Source organism: Cyphellophora attinorum (assembly GCF_001299255.1).
Source record: "Cyphellophora attinorum strain CBS 131958 chromosome Unknown Contig17, whole genome shotgun sequence".
In the NCBI taxonomy this organism is placed as follows: Eukaryota; Fungi; Ascomycota; class Eurotiomycetes; order Chaetothyriales; family Cyphellophoraceae; genus Cyphellophora; species Cyphellophora attinorum.
The window spans coordinates 527,766-548,592 of NW_017253245.1; the positions used below are offsets into that span (position 1 = coordinate 527,766).

Here is a 20,827-nt window from a genome sequence, read left to right on the forward strand (position 1 = left end):
AGTGACTAAAAGGAGTTATATGATTACAGGAGTCGAAACTCAACAGAAGATTCACCTTGGCCCTACAGAGCTTACTTTAGAAACCTTCAGTAGTGAATGTCTGATGGTTCATGCAAGGAAGATCTCCTTCAGCTAGCGAGAGTCTCCGTTCAGCAGTAGTGAGGGCAATGTCGCCTTATCGGGCAACAATTACGCACTCGAAGAAGGCAAGCGCGATCTGGAGCTCGATCGGGCACAGGGTGAGTGGCGTGTGATTGGAACCGTGTGCTCAGGTACGTGAACTGGGACGAGTTTAATGAGACTTCTGCCCATGCTTTCGTCATTTCGTCATGTCGGTGGAAGGTTCGACCGCAACAAGTGGTGAACCACGACGTCCATAGATTGTTTCCTGTGCTCTATCACTGCGTGGGACTTTCCTGGCTGCATATGCCTAGCAGAGGTAATCACTGTCGAAGGGCTCTGCCGGCAGTCCTTAGGGAAGCCGGTGGCCTCCAGCGCTTCGACCCGTGAATTGTCATAAAGGGTGTGGACATGAAACTACGTGAGTAGGTGTCGTTAGGAGCAATGCTCAAAAGGCAACTGAGCCAGATGCGTCGACATTTCATGGTTTCCTTGTAATCATTAAATTTATACATCGTATGCACATCATTATCGCTCGTTGCCTGGCTCACCTCCGCACTGGCATTGAATGGACGGCCGGCAAAGCAGTATACCGCTGTAGCCAGATGCCTGTAGCCGTTGTCTAGATAGTGAGACGCACTCAAAGTCGTCATCAATGGCGTCTCGTGCTTTCCATGACAATGTCTTCGTACCATACTCATTCGTGGTGGGATTGAGATATGTCGCCACGATTTGCTCCTCGCTTCTGTTGAATGTGACCGAGTCCAATTGAATCCTGTGCTCGACGGGGATGTTCCCGCCGAGACTCGGCTGTCGATGCTTCTCTTCTGTCTGAACGACAAGCCGTGCAAGCATGAAGGCGATGCAGCTGTTCCACTCCTTCTCCCTATGCTTTGACGTGTGCAATGCTTTTATAGCCCTGTGTCGCAGGCTAGCTACACGGCAGCGCGTGGCAACAAAGAATAGTGGCGCCAAGGTGCCCAGTTCGCATCGCCAGGGTCCTTTGCCCGGCGTTGGTGGGTGCGTTCCTGCTCGCATCAGGCTTTCACACTCAAAGAGAATGTATTCAAAGTCTGGTACAAATATGTCGTATATGCCTTCATCAGAGCCTAGCCTGGCATCCAGCATGGTTCGAGAAGTCCTGTGGTGCATCAGCATTGCACGGTACTGTATGGCCTCCTCTTCGCCGACAGTCTGGAGTGTGTTCAGCAGGCTTTGTTCGACCGACCTCGCATAATCACGAGCGTTGGTATCAGCGTCGTTGTCGAATGCAACATCCGGTCTAATCAAAGTGCACGTGAAATTATGCAGATCCTCCATGGTTGCCCAAGCTTGCTCTGTGGACGAAAACGTGTCAGCAACAGCCGCTGGCTCGATGTGAACCCAGCAGAATCGAGCAATCGCTGGGGCCAGGTCCGGGGGTATGTCGTCCGCGTATGCGAGCGTTTTCCGCCCCATGTGAATTAAAAAGGGATACATGCTCCTCTGTACCTCTTCTGACAGAGTGGCGGCACATCGCAGTACAATTTGAAAGGCGGTGAGCACATGAATCGTAGGGCGCATGTCGATGTGTGGCCATAGCTCACTGGCACCGAAGAGTAGACCGCAGACCAGATATACAGCTGGCGGTATCTCGGAAAGATCCTTCTGCGTCAGATTGCTGATGGACTGGTTGTAGTACAGAAGCGCTGATGATTTGCATTCAAGAGCTTCGCTACGTCGACGTCGTTTGTCCCATCTGAGCGCGGCTGCTTGTGTTTTGGCCGCTATTGTCAACAGGGCGAACCTTACTGCTGGGTGAAATGCCATCTGGGGAACCAGGGATCCGCAGAACTGCTTCAGGGAAAGACTGAATCCGGACAACTCCTGGGTTGCTTCCACCAAGAAGTGCTGCAACAACTTGTCCTCCTCGCTCGCGAACGAGTCTGGTTCTGCGTAGCTGATCCGGAGCTGTGTACTCGACCTGGCGAAGAGCTGCTCATATCCAGCACATATACGCCCGGATTTGCCGCATCGGGCACATGAAGGTTTGCCTTCGTCGCATTTCAACCTGCGTTGCTTGCAGGTCAGACATCCGCTGCGGACCTTTGGATGCTTCGCCTTCTTCACCAGGCCATTGAGCCATCGTGTCTTCTCGTGGACGATAATGGTCTCAGCCACAGCGTCTGAGGGGCGTATCGGCGCACAAACAGAGACCATTTCAGACTGATGTAAGTCCAAGATCACCACTTGACGCTCCTTCGAACATTGAAAAGTATTGACTCCTTATACCTCGTGGACATCATGCTGTGTTGTTGGCTTTCTTCAGAAAGTTCGCCCCCAACATAGACCATGAAAGTTAGGGAGCTTGGACGCCCTACCTACTGTACTAGCTAGGCAATTTATACCAGTGACGTCCCCAGGTAGCATAGAAGGCGACTGCGCACGGAGTAAACCGAAAGAGCAAATGAATCGAACAGATTCGCTGAAGTAAGCCAAACAGGCTCAGGGTGTCAGAAGTCTAGGCATCATGCCGCCCCCTGTCCACTGGAGAAGTTGAGCAAGATGCGGCGTGGCGCCCTACTCCTTTTAGGGCTGAACGGTTACCTGAAATATGCGGCCGCCGTTGAGCCGAAACCTCTACTCTGGGCGCTTCGATTAGGATACCTTATATTCCGCTCTCTTCGTTTTCTTCGTATCCGCTTCTTATACTCTATCTGTTTCGCTGTATTAGTGAGCATATCACTCACTGGGTGTTGCGCAGCCAGGCGTCGCCTAGAGCCCAGACGAGGAGACTCGATAACTCATTTCCGCTCCCCAGCCTGTGGTTCCTAGAGTGGTAGTTGGTTAGACTTCAAGTAAAGCTTACGGGCTCTTCAGCCCTGGAGTCTGTATCGAAAAGCATATTCGTCGGCAGTTGCGCCCCGACCATCGCCAGCGTCGATCTGAACCTACAAGCCACTATTCCAACGGGTGGTTCGTCCGGGCCTGCAGGAAGTGCTGCAACGCTTCTATCACCACCATGTGATCTTCGTCTTGCTTCAGTCCGGACACGACAATGACGGCAATGACTCCTTCAACCCCTTTGACTCTCACCGGGACCGCTCCGCCATGGACTGCGCGCACAGGTCAGCATGCACCTTAGTCTTCCCAGATCTACGGGCTGCGTACTCGCATACTCGCCCGCGGCCTCCCCAAGCATATATTTGTCCCTGAACACATCTTCCTTACCACCCAACTTGTTGCCCATATACCATGAGCTCACGCCCCATCGTAGCACAGTCTTACGCTTGCGTGCCACCCATTGGTCGTTGTCAGGCAGCACACCTGATCGAGATGCAGCGTGAAACAAAAGGTTGTTGCTGTTGGCGAGTGCTATCGAGACCACGGCAGGCTGTTGCGACAGTTCTCTCAAACGTTCCCGAAGGTGAACGCCTATGCTGAAGGCATCATCTGCGGTGAATCGAGGCAATATAAGTGACTGTTCTAGAGCGAGAATGTCTGCAAGCTGGCGATTTCTCAATGTCAAACCAAGCTGTGCGAAAGTCACAGACGAAGTCATGACGTACCTCTCGCGGGGCAGCGGCTAACGGTGCTGCCATACTGTGATAAATTTGTCTGCACTGTCGCTCGCGAGGCGAAGATACTGTGCAACGAAGGACAGCGCCGGATCAGAAGACAGATGGATATTCAAATTGACTTGGTCTGACGAAGCCGGATCCTTTATCCAAGGCTACCGAGTACTGTGGGTTCCAGGCGTAGCTAGCGGCACGTGGGGAGAGCATGGGCGGCTCTTAGCTGGAACCACAGGCAAGTTTGTGTTTCTCCCGCATTCGAATGCGCCTCGTTCGTCTCGTTCCTATGAGACCGCGTTCGTTCACCGAAGAATACTGCTGGTCAGCCTTAGTCGTCGTGGCAAAGCGATGCGCTATACTAGCTCGAGGTGCACGCGACCGTTTGTGACTGTGTCATGCATACGAGGACTTCCGATCCGCCCAGGAACAAATCTCGGCTCCATGTCAGCAGCATGGGTTGCCTTCACGCGCTGTCCGATCAGCAAACTATCTTTCGACGTTGCTATAAGTCCATATCTTTACCCCTGATGGCTTGCCCTCAACACACTGGACGTAAAGTTGTTCGGAGGCACCTAGAGTCACCGCCTGATCACAAAAGGTCTCGCAACCCGGGATTCTTCTAATGACTCGGCACAAAGCTCCGGTCGCGGGACTGAAAGCGCTCCCGCGACGCTTGTTCTACACAGGCTACGCTGTGATCTTGCTCGTTGCAGGTTACTACATGAGGTTGTCGCCTGCCGCGTTGTCCCTGACAGAAGAGTTCGGACGTCTGTCACAAGGCGGACCATGGTTCATCCCTGGGTCCAAGGTCGCGATCCGAAGAGACTACACCGGCATTGAGGCGATCGACGCGGTACTCACTTTTTTTGTCGCAGTGTTTTATCCCATATCAACACAATCGAAGGGCACCCGACTGCAGCTCGTGTACTTCCTATTCAACTTCACTTCCATCTGGACTGTCCTGGCTGTGGAATCGATCCGGGTCAGGAACGCACGGGCCTTGATCACCTTGTAAGTCGTCACCTTGGCTTCAATGTACAATCACTTACTTAAATGCAGCACAACTGTCCTTTACACGCTACTCCAGACTGTAGGTGCAGCGGTCTTCGTACCCGTCTGGTGTGCTCTGTATACTTGGATTTCCGGTCGATCTACATACTGGACCTTCACGAGAGAAACACCGGTCACGAAAGCGGCAATTCTGCCAGCCGCCCTACTGCTGGCCTATGTCATCCCGTCGCTCGGACTAGCATACCAATTTCAGGACAGCCGGAGTCTGCAAGCCTATCTAGCATTCTGGCAGATCACGCCCATGCTCATCAACTTGATCTGGGTGCCGATGGCATGGATTACCAAAGCGTCATCAAGTGGCAAGGCCGGACCACCCGACACGGACGTACTGTACCTCAACATCACGTATGGCCTCAGCTTCCTGGCCGGCTTTATTCCACATGTGGCGCTTCTATATATTTGCTTCACGTCCAACGAACCAACTTATACGCTGGACTTCATTTTCACACCGCGTCAACCAACTGATCCGACATGGAACTCTGCACTGTTCTTTATCTTCAAGGTGGACCTGGCCGCTGCCTTCGTTTCCATGATCTTGTGGTGCTTCCAAGTGAGGCTTGAGCTCATCAACGTGGGATGCGAGCCTTCCGGAGTCGCATACGTCCTGTTCGGCACGGTAATCGGATCAATCGTCCTTGGGCCAGGCGCTTTCATAAGTGCTACGTGCTGGTGGCGGGAAGCTAAGATCAATGCCTTCGATCAGCCCAGGAAGACTATGTAAACAAGCGTATGAAAACACAACACCGTTGGATTCTCCGCAGCGACACAACGATCAGACGCACTGGACTATTAGCTACCCACTCAACTTGGAATATGCGGACCTCTCTTACGTTTCCCGTCGGCTTCAAACGCGGGATGCGCAGGACCCAGCGCTTTCCCCGTCAGCTTATGTCCACCTCTTGCAGCCACCAATTTCGCAGCAAGGACATTCAAGTCGGGATTGCGTTGTAGTACACGACAATCCTTCATTGAGTCAAGAATAATGTGACTGGCATCCCTGTTCCTGGTCAAGCCATGGATGCGACTTTTACAGACCTTCGACGCTCTCCTTGAAGGCATCTTTCGAGCTCTGGCTTAAGCTAGCAATCTTGTCTTGGCTGCTGGCTCGGCACTTCGTGATTTCTGAAGATTTCCGGACGGGAGAGGCGGTATAGTACGCTGCAAATGTGCCAAGACTAGCTGCCCATAGGTCTTAGAGGTCAACCTCAAGACACGCCGGCGAAGCCTACCTGTAAGCTGTAAACATGAGATGTATGGCTGTGTTGCACAGCCATACAGTGTCCTATCTTCACAGACAGTATATGAGAGCCCGTTGAGGTCTTGATGCCTAGACATACAGATGTGGCAATGAAGGTTTACCCGGGCACTGTCCCGAGGATGGGGGATGCGGGTCCTTCTCCGCCTTTTCACAGCTTTCTCTTCCACTTCGTCAACACGTTGTACGAGCGAGAATACTCAACGGCCCCTGAAACAATCGAACATGACGCAGAGATGCCTGTCAGAGGGCGCCTGAGATCCTATGCCTCGACCTCGCATGTCGAATGCCGCATCCAACAGAGCTACAGCAAAGCCGCCATTTCCCGCCATTTGTGGAGCAGGAGGAATAGTTCAGCATGAGACCTCCTACAGCTTGTGGTGAGAATACCGTCATTCAATCTACCAAGCATAGTATCACTGACGTGTATAGTCGCATGTAGGAACCGCCGCGTGAGTGCATTTTGGGACCACTGAGAAGCACAGAGATGCTGCTCCATGACTCGAGGCTAACATCAAGCCCAGCGCAAATGCGAGACAGTTGGTGACGGCTCACCCTGCATCTACTGCAAGAATCGCGGCGTTCAATGTTCTTTTACAGTCCCTGCGACTGCGCCAAATGGTTCGTGGTCGATACACAATGAGTTGTCGCCTCTATCCCAGACGGCCAGCCACTCCGATCATGACCTCCAGCGCTGTCAGTCTGTCAATGTATCGATACCATCGAGAGCGCTATGCATCGAGCTCACGGAGCTCTACTTTCGATACATCCATGACACCTTCCACAGTATCTTTCATCGACCCAGTGTGATGCAGGATGTTGCCAATGGTGTTCTACCAAATGTACTGCTCTTTGGAATCATCAGTCTATCTGCCAGATTTTCAACCGATCCATTCTTTAGAGAAATTGACCCACGAATACGCGGCCGGCCGTACGCACAAGAAGCAGAGCACCTGTTGAACCTACGAGAAGTTTCTCTTACCACCATCCAGGCTAGCGTGCTGATTGGGGCCTATGCCATTACCGAAGGTGATGCTCAAGCTGAGGCGGTATGCTACGGCATCGCCTGCCGCAATGCTTTGCTGCTGGATCTGCCGAACATGGCCATGCCGTCCCGGGTAGAACAAGAAGTGAACAGACGAGCTTGGTGGACGCTCAACATGATTGACGTTTGGAGCTCGAAAGGTGTTGGCATCCCACGTTCGATACATCCGCGGAGCGATGTCCCCTATCCGATGGAAGAGACTGTGTTCCTACAACTTCGCCGCGAGGACTTCGACTTACCAAGTCCAACCATGATGCAAGAATCTGCCGCTTCCCTGCTCACTCAAATGGTCAAGCTTAATGCAATTTTGGTCGAGATTCAGAACCTCAATCAGCTCGCAGCATCCTATCCTGTCTTTCAAACAGGCCACAACCAAACAGTGGACGATTTGACGCAGCGGCTTGAGGGCTGGTACAACAATCTTCCCATCGAGCTCCAGGATACACACGCCAACCTCTCCCGCTACACGTCCCTTGGCCTGGGCCCAATGTTCGTCGCCGTTTACCTAGCTACTACAACTACGGCCAACTCCTCTACTACCAGTTCCTCCACGAAGACGCCTACGACGACACCACCTTCGCCCGCTTCTACGCCGACAAATGCAAGTCCCACGCCGCCGGCCTCCTCGACATCACCTACCGTGCCTTTGCGCAACCCGGCTGCGAGGTGTACTACACCATGGTAGGCCACATCCTCGTCATCGCCTCGACCGTCCAGCTACACACCCTGCTCTTCAGCGCCGATGAAGTCCAGATCCGCGCTGCACGATCGCGGCTAGAGAAGAACTTCGAGATCCTGTCAAAGCTACAGACGTTCTGGCCGACGCTGGACGCGAGCTTCACGAGGTTCAGAGAGTTCCACAAGGCGTGTCAGAAGAGTAAGGAGGCTAGCTTCCGGATGGATCGGTGGATGTTGCAGTTTCTGTTCGAGTTCGCGAAGCCAGTGGGTGAAAAGGAGGGAGATGAGTTGGCAGAGCTGCATGATTGGAGTATGAGTGAGCTGGGATTTAGTCCGTTTGCTTCGATGAGTGATGGGGCGCGGGATGTTGTGATGGTCTGACGGCCTCCTCTGGGTATGAGAAATGCCTTTCATGGAAGTGAAAGATCTCCCGCATGTGCTGCATCTCGAACCGACCAGCTAGCGATTTTCGGACAGCTTCAATTGCCCTTTGATGATCTCGGCAATGGTATACTTGACTCACGACTTTCTGCTTCGTGATGCGCCAATGTGCTTTACCTCACACCTGGATATCTGTTGTCCTCAACCTGTCGTTTATTGGGGCGTAGCTGTTCAAGCAGCGAGTCATGGCGGGCAAGATTCTCGTATAAGACGTGCTGCGCGACAAGGCGCACCGCTACGATTAGTCCTACGTGGCCTTCGTTGCGAAGGAATCGGTCTCAGGCTTTCGAGTGTGTCAATATCGGGCGTGGGAGAGATTCAAGACCGAATCGGACGCGAGCGTGCTTTTAATAGCCGGCCTGGTTCGTCTAATTTGGACCCACAACGGAGGCCGGCATGAGCTACGCCTTGCTTCCATCGAATCTTCAACACTTCGACAATGCCCTTGTCAAATGTGCATAAGTCCTTCCTATCACCTATCATTACTCCTGTATAGATCTCATTGCTTTCTTCGTCTCAATCAGGTCAACACTGCATAGAAACGCAGCGGCAGCTTTGCTGAATCATAGCATCCCAACACGGCGGATTGATCAGGAGAGAGCTCTGTACAACATTCATCATGTCTGCTTTTACACGTCCAGCGGTCCGCTATGCTGCCGTAGCGTCGGTCGCCGTCACTGGCGGCTACCTAGCAACACGATCATACAACTCAAATGCCTTCGGCTGCACACAGGCACACGCCGAATCAGCACCTTCTGATGCCAAGGCCGCTCTGAAGAAGATGCCATGGAAAGGGTTCACAGAGTTGAAAGTCGAGAGCGTGGAAATGGTCAACCACAATGTGAAGAAGCTCACCTTTGCTTTGCCGGATAACGAGACCATTTCTGGCATTGCCCCCATCAGTAAGGCCCTTGCGGTGCCAGCGAGAATTGGAAGGTCCAGACTGACGCCAATTACAGCCTCCTTGTTGACACAGCACACTCCTGAAGGTGGTTGGATACCCGTGATGCGACCATATACGCCCATCAGTCCGAATGGTAAGTTTCTCATGAGCTTGTGTTCGTGTCGAGTCTGATCAGATGCAGATACGCCAGGGCAAATATCATTCATGGTGAAGCACTATCCCGGCGGCAAGGGCTCAACGAAAATGCATTCCCTGGTACCCGGCGACACCATGAAGTTCAAGCCTTTAGCAGAACTCGACTACAAGCCTAACGAGTTCTCACACATGACTTTCGTCGCTGGCGGTTCAGGGATTACCCCTATCTACCAACTGACACAAGCCATTTTTCGGAATCCGGAGGACAAGACCAAGGTCGCGCTACTGTACGCCAACAACACCGAGGAGGACATTCTCCTGAAGAAGGAATTCGATGAATTGGCCGAGAAGTTTCCGGACCGATTCTCGCGGATCTACACCGTGAGCAAAACCAGTAGTGAAGGCGAGGGACTCTACCACACGGGCTACATCGACAAAGCCATGTTGTCGAAGGTGATGCCGAATAAGATGTCTGAGCGCAATGTGAAAGTGCTGGTATCGGGTCCTCCGGCGATGATTGAGAGTATTGCGGGCGCGAAGGGCATGGCTGGCTGGACACAGGGCAGTCTCGGTGGTATTTTGGGCGAGCTTGGGTATAAGAAGGAGGAGGTGCATAAGTTTTGAAGTGTTTTCGAGGCAACAGACGTTTGTAAAATACTAGTACCAGTATAGACTGTGGACGGCGTGCATCAAAGGAGGTCGAGTAACCTAGATTGTTCAAAAATGCTAAAGCATACAGAATTATTGGGACCGCCGCGTAGAAAAGATCCCTCCTGCTCGTGCTTCGCAAGACACATTGTGAGTGACCCAAGGGAAGCGGTCGGCAGAATCGTGGATAAGAGCCGGCTGAAACTCTCGCCAAACATATCCGGCCTAGGCGATGAGGCAATCCTTCGAGATAAGTCCCTCCCCATGTTCCCCACCTGCACCATCCTTCCGTAGCATCCATCCTCGACGGTATCAGATATTCATCTGGAACCTTAAGAATGATTACGCGGTGCTGTCAGATTCGCAGCACATGCCACGTGAAATGATTCCGTGAGCGTGAGGCGGCTCGAGCGTCGGAAAAGTGTATCAGAAGCCCTTCGAGGGCTTCTTTGCACTTGACAACCATGCAGGCTTTCGGTAAGTCCTGATCGTCTTGACCTCCGTCTGTGCTATGGCGCATTCATCTTCATGTATGCCTCCATGCTTCGAAAGCAAGCGCTGAACTTTACAGTGAACAAAGGACGAAAGGTACGATGCTGGGAGCGACCGTATAATAGACTGATGTCCCGCTGACAAGCAATACAGCCGAAGTTCGACTGTACCCTGCGCATTATTGACCTGACCAATATCCCACTGGTCGCCGGCACAGCATATGTGAAATGGCATCTGTCATCTTCGAGCGCCGCCGAGCATCGCGGACGGACCGACAAAGCGAGCATTCACGATCATAAAGCAGTATGGGACTTCCAGAAGGACTTGGCAATACGCATGACGATAGAGAAGACGCAGATGCTGCAAGAGTGTGACATACATTTCGAGATCGTGCAGGAATACAGCCAAGGTGGCAGGGGAGGGCGTGTCACACTGGGTAATGTCAAGCTCAACCTGGCCGAGTATACGCAAGTACACGAACTAGCCGTAGAGCAGCGGGACCCGCAGGATGAGAGCGAGGATGGCGCCATCGTCAGGCGGTACCTCTTACAGGACAGCAAGATCAACTCCACCCTGAAGATCGGAATCAAGATGAAGCAGACAGAAGGCGACACCAATTTCATTGCGCCCCCACTGAAATCAGCCATGGTCATGAGCGGCATCGCAGGTGTGCTATCCACGGAAGCCGGCGAAGGCGACGATATGCCCAGCATCACCAGCAAGACTAGAGAGCTTTCTGAGATGCAGGACCTATACCGGCGCACGCTCGCCGCCACATGGGCCTGCCAGGCCGGCGAGATGGCTCCTGACAAGCTCATCGAAGATATCTTCGCTGGAGGAGACGGCGGGCACAAGGAACACCATCACCACCATCACCACCGTAATAACCATCAATCGAACCGCTCGAACCACCCAATGCACACATATAATCGCGACGAGAGCATGGGCAGCAGTTCGAGCGATGCAGATTCTAGAAGGACAGTCACGCCGCGGCACCTGACTCCAGAGATGGCACGGCATGCGCCGTATGGGCATCACAGGAGGCACGGAAGTGGGTCGGGAGCGACAAGCACGAATCTGTCGCAGTCGAGTACAATTAGTGGGCGGTCGAGTCTGGATCAGCAGATCCAGCAGAGTCACAAGGAGATGCGAAATAAGAAGCAGACGGCCGAGAACGATATTACGGAATTTGATCTGCGTGACGACTTGAGATCCTGGCAGGTGCAGGTGCGGTAGCAGTAGGCCGCAACTGCGTGGGCGACAGAGGGCGACAGTGAGAGCAAGGACGGTGGCTGCATCGGGAAGGCTGCCTTTTCTTTTGGGAAGTGTCGGGAGTTCTATCTGAATTTCCTAAGTTTATGCGCTCACAACCTGCCCACGAGAAGAGCGCGTTGTGACGCATGAAATCACAAAACATGAAATCACAAAACATGAAATCACAAAACATGAAATCACAAAACACGATGGATGAAATCACAAAAATCAGATAGAAGTTCCAAAATGGCAGGAAGCTTCTCCATTCGGACGAGAAGTGTCATCCGGTCAGCCTTGTCGAGACGATGAGGCTGAAGTATTGGACGGCCTGCTTAATTCCTTGCAACTTTTGAAGTCGTACTCATTTCGACACCGCATGGCCTCTGCCACCTTTCCTTCCATTTCATGTTGAGCAGAGGCCATAGACTCGCCAGCGGCTGTCTGAGATGTCGGCGGGATCTTGCGCGCCGAGCTGCAGCATTTTCGCCCAATTCTTCCATCGCATCGAACACATCTGCGCCTCGACGACATCAGAGCAGTGCTGCAGTTGCACTGATCGATGACACATACGACGAGCCCCACCAAGTCACAGAGGCCGACGTAGACAATGAACAGGAATCCGTCGGCCAGATTCGTCGTGTACGACTGAATGCAGGTTCCGATCGGTCTTTCAAACCAGTTCCGACTGCTGGCATCGGAGTCGAATCACTTGGGAAGCCCTCAGAAATCATAGTACTATCGCAGAAAGACCGAAGAATACCGGGATCGATAGGTGGTGACGATGCGCCACAGCAGTCTCTTGCAGAGGTTCTCGAGGAAGCAAAGACCCCCGCGCCGTGGGCTCAGGTGAAGGAGCACATTGACGGTCTGCGGCCGACGTTCGGAAACGATCAGCGCCCTCTCACAGACTCGGAATGGCGTGCCTTGAGATACTCGATCCGATTGGGCTTTTCCACCGCTCAGTTGCATAGGTACATACGGGAGTCGGGCTCGAGGGTTCAGGCCCATCTGCCTAAGACGAAAGTGACGGATTTCATCATCGGAAGAGGTGTTTGGGGCTATCGCCGAGTTCAACAGCACCAGGACGAAGATTCGGCGGGATTGGAGAAGGCCTACTCAGAAAATCTCGTCCTTAGGGCCTCGGATCGATTGCTTTGGAGCGTCACAGCCGGAGACTTCGATGCCATAGCTGCTGCCACACACACAATCATCTCCAAACCTCAATCACACAAGTCCAAGTCATCTGATGCCGTCGAAGACAAGGTCAAGATCACCGGTACTCGTGAGAATGTTGCTCAAGCGAAGAAGCTCATTTCGGCCCGTCAGTGCCGATCAGAGATCATCAATTTGAAGGGCTTCGGTAGAGTCCTCCTTGCGGAAGACAAAGAAGATGCTCTGGAACATTTGCTCAAGTCTATCGGAGCCGAGCTTGGCGTTTCATTACGTCGCAAAGGCAAAGGTACGGGAAAAGCTACGGGCGTCTTGTTGCGCTCCTGGTCTTCCAATGTGGGCGTTGCCGACCGCGTACGTCGAGATCTTCGATCTGTTGCCGCCTCGGTCTTGGCTGCCACGGATGCTTCTGTGGTGGCTGCGCTGGACTCACAGGACCTACAGCTCGTGCCTTGCTATCCAGATACTTCCATACCGTGGTCAACGCAGCCTCACGAGTGGGGACGACTTCACGGCGTAGGCATTGACACAACCGTGGAGAATTCTGAATGGAGTGATTTCTTGCGGCGACTGGGCACAGGGAGGGCGACGTGGAGAGGTAGAGCCTCCGAGCACACCCGTACCGAATTTTCAGCACATCTTGCTTGAATCTGCACCACATTGAGCATGCCAACGCCAAGGAGGGGCCTCCTGAGCATGTCCGTTCGCTACCCGCTGCTAGCAAGACGTTGTTTGAGCCCACTGGGCCAGGGAACAGCTCTTGTTTCATCAACGACGTGCCTATGCTCGCTCAACTACTCGCAAGCTTGCCACCGTATCAGGGTCCTAAGAGTTCTGCTACCCCGAATTACGATGGAGACACTAGCAACGAGCCCATTCGACTCAGACTGGTACTAAAGCCCGTCTCTCTCGTGGCAAGAGCTCCTACTGTCGAAGTATATCTTCGGGGCAAACATCCACACATGGGTCTACGTCAACCGCTCACGATCTCGCGGGTAGCCGCGACCTTGAAAGAGACATCACTTAACATCGCGGTCACTCAAGCCCCGATAGACGTGAGCATGGTGAGGCAGCTGCACAAAGACATCTACGTCGAGTCCTCGTTCAGCAACACACCCATGCTGCTGGAGCAGATGAACGAATATCTCGCTAAGGCTAGAAATGGGAAGGACGAACTACCGAACTTTTCGTCCTTTGTCACCTTTCGCATCCCGACTGAGCTGCGCGAGGACCTGGCCAAGACGGATACCGACGAACCCGCACCCATCGAGTATGTCTTGTCGAGCGCTGACACTGTGCGATATCAACTGCGGTCAATACCGATACAGGAAGAAGTGTCTAAATCAGAACTGGAGCGAGTTGGTAAGAAGGCTGCGAAGTCAGCTGCTCGCCCACAGGTAGTTCTTGAGTGTGCCACGTTCAAGCCCTACCGCGACAATCGTACCAAGCCGACGCTGCTTGAGCCGCTGCCCAAAGCATCGGCGGTATCCGATGCGAGCCTAGCAAAAGACGTTCCTTCCGTTGGAGAGCCCAATCCGGCAGCATCGTCGCAGTCCACTCCCATAGATCCACGACATGGCTTGCCGGAGCGACAGGAGCTTCGCCTCATCAGCGATCCTCATCATGGTCGTCGGCTTCTTAAGCCCGACCAGCTCAGGAATGCGTATAAATTCATTGCTGAGCGTATCGCGCAGCTCGGGCGAGATTTGGGACGGCCCTGAGGAGCGCTATCTTTCCTTGGCCCTGGAAGTTCTTTGGCGCTGTATGAAATCTGTGTAAATAGGTCAAGATGTACTACTATAATACCACTAGACGAGACCATGTTCTGGCATGTCTAAGCACCCGTCTCAGGAAAATGGCACTCAAATTGATAGCCATACTGAGTACCAATCTACGTTGTTCTGACTTCCACTTTTCCTTTGTGCACATTTCCAACGTGTCGGACCGCGGCGCGCTGCCCATAGACCGCACTACAGCCGAATGACAGATCAGCGTGCGGTCTACCCCAGATGTACTTGACCACCAGGCCGAAAACGGCAAGCACCCTAGCATCATGCATCGCTCTTGACCGGGTCTTAGTGACTCGAATTGTTGTAACAGACCTCGCGGAAGGCGCTGCGTATATATTCCAGGAGACGACAGCGTAAATGTCGTTCAACTGAATAAGCCCTGAACTAGGAAGCCTGGAGCACTATACGTGGTGAACATATATACATATATCTCTCCAGGATGAACAAGCGATAGTCAATCCACGAGCAGCAAACGCACACACGACACCTGCCCATCCACACCAACGCACAATCGACGATAAAACTATCCGCTGCCTCACGACATCATCCGTTTACACCTGCAACAACCACCGTCCACCATCTACAAACACCACGACAATGGCCGTCGCCCGCCGCCCAACAATCCGCCTCGCAACAGCGCACCTCTCCCCATACCTCCTCAACCCCACCGCCACAACCTCCCTCATAACCAAAACCATAGCCCACGCCGCCCGCACAACACCTCCCTGATCGCCTTCCCCGAGTCCTTCCTCCCTGGCTTTCCCCTGTGGTCGCCTCTCCTCCCGCCCGCTTCCCCATCGACGCATCTCTTCTTCGAGGCGTCGCCCGAGCGAGCGTGTATGCTGATGGAGTGGAGGTTCGGGCTATCCGGGAGGCGGCGAGGAAACATAGGGTGGGGGTGAGTTTGGGGTTTAGTGAGCGGGCGCCGTGGAGTACAGGGGGCGGGTAAGTACCCTACTCTGGAATGGGACTGATCGGTAGGAGGCAAGTGCTGATGCGACCAGGACGATGTGGAACGGGAACTTATTGATTGATGAGAGGGGCGAGGTTAGGGTACTGCATAGGAAGCTGGTCCCAACGTTCTTTGAGGCGTTGAGTTGGGGAGCAGGGGATGGGGAGGGGTTGAGGACTGTGGATGTCGCTGCGAAACGGATCGATGGGGAGACAGGTGATGATCGGGTGGATGTGAAGGAGAGGGCAAGCCAAAGGCACAGGTTCAAGGTCGGCACGCTGATTTGTGGCGAGAACACGAACCCGTTGGCGCGATATGCCATGATGTCTCAGGGCCAGGATGTGCATATCAGTACATGGCCGGCTATATGGCCTACGCGGATGCCAATGGAAGGCGGTGGCGGCGGCGGGGCGGCCTCTACAGCTTCGGGTCATGTCTCGAGGTCACAATCAGTATCGCCGCCCCCGAAAAGCAAGAACTTCGACAATGTCCTGGCAAACAGGATACGTGCTTCAGCAGTAAGTCCTACTATCCCTCTCTAGTCCTTTCGCATATGCACTGACTCAGCTGACCCCTCAAAAGCACTGCTTCGAAGCAAAATGCCACGGCATAATGTCCGCCGCCGCGCTCTCCGAAGCCAACATAGACACCCTCCTTTCCATCCTCCCCGCCTCCGATCCCTCCCGCGCACAATTCGAATACGCCCTGCGAAACTCACCGCGCGCTGCATCGATGTTCCTGGATCCCACTGGTACGCCAGTGCCTGCGTTCACGATCGACGAGGCTACGGGCAAGAGGACGGAGAGGGAGATGCTAAGGGATGAGGAAGGGGTGTTGTTTGCGGATATCGATCCGGATCAGGGGCTAGAGGCGAAGCAGTTCCATGACTTGGTGGGCGGGTATCAGCGGTTTGATGTTTTTGAGCTGAGGGTTAGGAGGGAGAGGAGGGCGGGGCCGGTTACGTTTGAGGAGCTGCCGAGGGAAGAGGAAAGGAAGGAAGGGGAGAAAGGAGGGTCCGGTGAGGTTTGAGGACCTGTCCGAGGAGGAGGAGGAGACGGGGGTAGGAGAGGCTTCGTTGATGCAAGGCTATCGCCATGTTGGAGGCCTACACTCCAATACGACTACTACATTCCACTCCCTTCTCTATTAGGGAGCGCTTCGGGGCCACCGCCTCCCCACCCGCCCACGCGCCTGCGGTGCGACCACGAGATCGCTCGCTGCGCTCGCGTTTGCCCTGAGCCACACCGTCTGGTGGTGAGTTGGTGGCCGCTTCGCGGCTACCGACTGTCCACCCGCCGTCCCCGTAGTTTCTCATCGTTAGCAAGACAAAAAGCAATAATGTTAGGCGGCTCACGACTTACTGCGTGAACCCCCCTCGAGCGCTTACTCTCGAAATTCTTTCGTTTTTAGCCCAAATTTCAGACATCTAATCTATAGAGGCATCTTCTGAGGCAAGATGATGGGGAGGTAAGTGAGGAGTGAGGGCGTCGTCAGGATGAAGTCAGGTAGTGGTGAAGTTATGGGCTTAGTAACGTCGACCTTCCCTCAAAGGTTGTCAGAGTCCAGTCTGACGGTCATCAGAGCCAGTCGTGACTCTCTCTCAAAAGTCTCGTCAGAGGCCAGTTGGACGCTCAAGTAAGCTTGAAGAGACTGCTGGTGACGGTGAGGATTTTATCAGAGATGTTCGAGAGGCGCTCCAAGATTCTATCAGAGATGCTCGAGAGGCCGCTCAGGATCCGGCCAGAGATGCTCGAGAAGCTGCCCAGCTACCGGTCAGAATCGCTCGAGAGCCTGCCCAGATTATGCAGCCTGCCGTGGCAGGTGCGCAGGTGTAAGCTGCTCCTGCTCCCGATCGTCGCCGTCCAGCTGCAGTATATGGTGAGGATGAGTACGAGTACATTGCGACCGCGAAGAAAGCTAGGTTCGATGGACGGCCGGAGACCCCAGCTCCTCTAACTCGCTCGAATCTCCTGAAGCCTCGCCACGCCTTTTCGCAGCTTCAGCGGACAGGGACTGTATCGTGCTGGTGGAATAGGAAGAGCTGTGCCGTTCTCCAAAGCTTCGCGTGCCTTGGTTCCGAATTCTCGAAAGTGTTGTTCGCAGCAGACGACCAGCCACTTCATGAGTCGATTAAGTCCGTCGAGAAGCCACAAGCACTTCAATGCACCCAGCACAAGCCAGCAATAGCACAGTCTGTCGATCGATCAAGTTCTCGATATCTGTAAGAATGCTCATGATTGTGAAAGGCCCAGTCCCTTTGCGTGAGGCACAATTCAGTAAACAGCAATGCCCCACCTGTACCAAGGCACTCCATCCCCGTAAATCAGCCCAGCCCACCTCCCGCCCCAACACCACCACCCCTCCCCCAGCAAACCCCTGAACAGCGATATCGGTATCGGCTCAAATAGCCACACCCCACACTTTGCAAAGTCATCTGACAAGATCGGTCCCGTGAACCACAGCCAAACCAGCACGAATAGTACATTGCCGGCTTTCCTTGACCACAAGGGCCACCGCTTGCTCGACACAGCCCTGCTGAACGTGCTTTGCGCCATGATTCCCAGTGCCTGCAGCACAAAGAACAGCCCGCTGCCCCAGATTGGTCGCGGCGGTCTGGCCGGGTTCGCTGGGAAGGATGTCCATGCGGCCATGGCGTGGATGCTGCCTGTGGCGAGGAATGCGGTGAGCAGTTGGACTGCTCTTGCGGTCTGGGAGCGTGGGCCTTTGCGGGCTAGGTAGGGAATGTGTTGGGTGAGGTATAGGGAGGGTTGGGAGATTCCGAAGGTGAACATTTGATGCCAGACCTTGGACCAGAATGCGGCGAGGCCGGAGTTGGCTATGTCGGTGAATGGGGTTTGTGACCAGAAGGGTGGGTACATCGATGGATGGCTGAGAGGCGTCGCGATGGTTGACGGTGGGAGGACTTTGCGCAGTATGGGGAAGATCAGGGGGCAGAGTGTGAACTGTCGAGTGAGCACATGTGTCAGCTGGGATGGGGCAAAGGGGTGTCAGGGAGGAGCTCACGATCGAAGATAGTGCAACGACGACGCTGAACATGGATATTGACAGGCGTGCGAGTTTTGTGAGATGTCTGTGTCCCCGAAGAAGTTGAAGTGGGTGCGCAGTATCGAGCTCCGCGAAGCCAAAGTAGTATGGGTCGTGGATGACAAGAGTCTTCGCCAGGTCGAGCATGATGTACCAGAACACGATGTCGCGGAGTGCTTTGCCGCGGACGACAGAGATGTCCTTCTCGACTCGAAGCGATCGTGATGCTTTGGACTGCTTTCTGTCTGGGTAGGCAGGTTGGACCCCTTCGATAGGTCCAAGTAATGGCGCGCGAAAGCTCCAGTTTACGCCCCGAAAGCAAGTAAGCAGGTCGATGATCCATTCGCTGCAGTGGCCGAGAGAGTCTGGATATGTCTGCCATTGAAGTGAGGTTGTGTGGTCAGAAGTCTTGTTGGCGATTCTCTCAGCTCCGTTAAGCTGCTGCTGACCCGTTCTTTGTCTAGCATCCTTCTCATCCACGGCTGACGAAGTCGATCCGTTCTGCGAGGTACTTTTCTCGCCCTCCACATATGGCCGATCTTCCAACCGCTTGACATCCTCCTTCACATCGTTGAAGACAAGCAAGGCGCCAGCCATGATGAAACACCAATCATTCGTAAGCCCAATGCCGTAGCCGCCGGCCATATCAATCGCACGACACCGATAGCAAGTCCATAGTCCCTGCCCGACCATCAAGAGTATCAGAAGCGGACGCAAGAATCCGGCTATGCGAAGAGAAAGCCTTGGCAGGATTAGGACGCCCAGGAAGAGCCACAAAGCCGGGAGAGTGTCCCATGGCCAGACATAAGGTCGGTAGGTGCCATCAGCGAGTGCTTGCTCGTAACGAAGAAGACGGTCGCGCTTGACTTGCTGGTACAGCGCGTCCAGAGGCATCTAAAAGGATGATATAAAGGAGATTGTTTACAAGAACGCGTAGAAGTCCACGGGTGGTAGGACACTAGATGAGTTGGACAAACCTGTAAGGTCATGACGTAGGGCACGCCCGAGGCGTGGCGCCGTAAGATCTCGAAGACCGACGGTATTTCATCATACTCGTGGCCAAGGCCTCAATCGACTGGAGAGCAAGACTACGATGTCGGCGCTGCCGACACTATGGAAGTTTCTAAGAGTCAATCTCCATAACACTTTCAAGTAAGAAGGTGCGTTAACCAAGAGAAGGCAACGACATTCCGCTTAGACCTCACTGCCCCGCCACCAGCTCTAGGCGCCTCAACCGATTCGCTGCTCCAGGCGTGCAGTTGCCTTAACACGGCAATACTTCAAATCCCTCCTTTGCAAGACCTACTACTCTAGTCTTCCAATCGATTCACGACCCATTTCCAAGCCACGATACTATGCATCATGGATCCGCGAATCCTACAAGACCACATCATCCCTTCCCTTCCCCCAACCGCCTACTACATCCCCTCCTTCCTATCCCCAAGCGAGTCAACTCACATCTTCAACACCATCACCTCCCTTCCGCCCCACAAATGGCACCAACTAACCCACCGCCGCCTCCTCTCCCTCCCTTCGCCCCTCACCGGCACCAATCGCGACAACCTCCTCGCCACCACCCCTCTCCCAACCTACCTCACGGACCCAATCCTCACGAGCTTCTCGGAACTAGGCATCTTCCACGACTCGCCACACAAAGCGCCGAACCACGTACTGGTGAACGAATACCAACCAGGCCAGGGAATCATGCCGCACACAGACGGACCCGCGTATTGGCCGGTGACTGCGACTGTGAGTTTGGGTGGACATACGGTGTTGGATATTTACGAGAGGACGCCTTCTACTTCTGTGTCGACGAATGATTCTGCAGAGGGTGATGATTCGGGGTTGCAGAGCAACGAAGTGGCAACGAGGAGGCCAAAGTGGCGCGTCCTCCAGGAGCCGGGGAGTCTGCTTGTCACGACTGGCGAGCTGTACACGGAGACGTTGCATGGGATTGCGGAAGTAGAGGTGGATGAAGATCTGGGGCCGGAGGAGATCGCGAATTGGGATTTGTTGGGTGATAAGGCGGCGTATGAGGTTGACGGCGGGAGAAAGAGGAGGGAGACGAGGATCAGTCTGACGTATCGAGACGTGAGGAAGGTTAGCAAGGGGTTAAAGTTCTTGGGGAAACGGTGAAGGGCAGCAAACAGCGAACAAGACACATGTTGAGACGTTGGAGATGGTTCATTCTCCTTTCCGACTACTGTCTGGCCGCTCACAGGCGACGCCGTAGCGACAACGCTTGCTGTCCTCCCGATCAAACATTCAAGCCA

The 20,827-nt window shown here is 53.9% G+C and overlaps 8 protein-coding genes across 8 annotated transcripts; 6 read left to right on the forward strand and 2 right to left on the reverse strand.

Moving 5' to 3' along the window:
• Positions 1–648: 648 nt before the first annotated feature.
• On the reverse strand, positions 649–2,319 carry AB675_5919 (uncharacterized protein; the record flags this gene model as incomplete). Its single annotated transcript, XM_018146168.1, has 1 exon — positions 649–2,319. One exon carries the CDS (start codon positions 2,317–2,319, stop codon positions 649–651), a length of 1,671 nt encoding a protein of 556 aa, XP_017998788.1.
• A 1,977-nt stretch (positions 2,320–4,296) lies between these two features.
• Positions 4,297–5,466, forward strand: AB675_5921 (uncharacterized protein; the record flags this gene model as incomplete). Its single annotated transcript, XM_018146170.1, has 2 exons — positions 4,297–4,685; positions 4,734–5,466. 2 exons carry the CDS (start codon positions 4,297–4,299, stop codon positions 5,464–5,466), a joined length of 1,122 nt encoding a protein of 373 aa, XP_017998767.1.
• Positions 5,467–6,809: 1,343 nt separating this feature from the next.
• Positions 6,810–8,104, forward strand: AB675_5922 (uncharacterized protein; the record flags this gene model as incomplete). Its single annotated transcript, XM_018146171.1, has 2 exons — positions 6,810–7,534; positions 7,555–8,104. The coding sequence occupies 2 exons, from the start codon at positions 6,810–6,812 to the stop codon at positions 8,102–8,104; spliced, it is 1,275 nt and encodes a 424-aa protein (XP_017998856.1).
• A 679-nt stretch (positions 8,105–8,783) lies between these two features.
• AB675_5923 (NADH-cytochrome b5 2) lies at positions 8,784–9,827 on the forward strand (the record flags this gene model as incomplete). Its single annotated transcript, XM_018146172.1, has 3 exons — positions 8,784–9,066; positions 9,124–9,201; positions 9,250–9,827. The coding sequence occupies 3 exons, from the start codon at positions 8,784–8,786 to the stop codon at positions 9,825–9,827; spliced, it is 939 nt and encodes a 312-aa protein (XP_017998824.1).
• A 488-nt stretch (positions 9,828–10,315) lies between these two features.
• AB675_5924 (uncharacterized protein) lies at positions 10,316–11,579 on the forward strand (the record flags this gene model as incomplete). The annotated part of the gene is made up of 3 exons (XM_018146173.1): positions 10,316–10,328; positions 10,423–10,439; positions 10,497–11,579. 3 exons carry the CDS (start codon positions 10,316–10,318, stop codon positions 11,577–11,579), a joined length of 1,113 nt encoding a protein of 370 aa, XP_017998679.1.
• Positions 11,580–12,002: 423 nt separating this feature from the next.
• AB675_5925 (Nitrilase) lies at positions 12,003–16,538 on the forward strand (the record flags this gene model as incomplete). The annotated part of the gene is made up of 4 exons (XM_018146174.1): positions 12,003–13,121; positions 13,451–14,430; positions 15,562–16,027; positions 16,092–16,538. 4 exons carry the CDS (start codon positions 12,003–12,005, stop codon positions 16,536–16,538), a joined length of 3,012 nt encoding a protein of 1,003 aa, XP_017998883.1.
• Positions 16,539–17,782: 1,244 nt separating this feature from the next.
• On the reverse strand, positions 17,783–19,448 carry AB675_5926 (uncharacterized protein; the record flags this gene model as incomplete). The annotated part of the gene is made up of 2 exons (XM_018146175.1): positions 17,783–18,472; positions 18,534–19,448. 2 exons carry the CDS (start codon positions 19,446–19,448, stop codon positions 17,783–17,785), a joined length of 1,605 nt encoding a protein of 534 aa, XP_017998770.1.
• Positions 19,449–19,916: 468 nt separating this feature from the next.
• Positions 19,917–20,690, forward strand: AB675_5927 (Alpha-ketoglutarate-dependent dioxygenase-like protein; the record flags this gene model as incomplete). The annotated part of the gene is made up of 1 exon (XM_018146176.1): positions 19,917–20,690. One exon carries the CDS (start codon positions 19,917–19,919, stop codon positions 20,688–20,690), a length of 774 nt encoding a protein of 257 aa, XP_017998741.1.
• Positions 20,691–20,827: the final 137 nt, after the last annotated feature.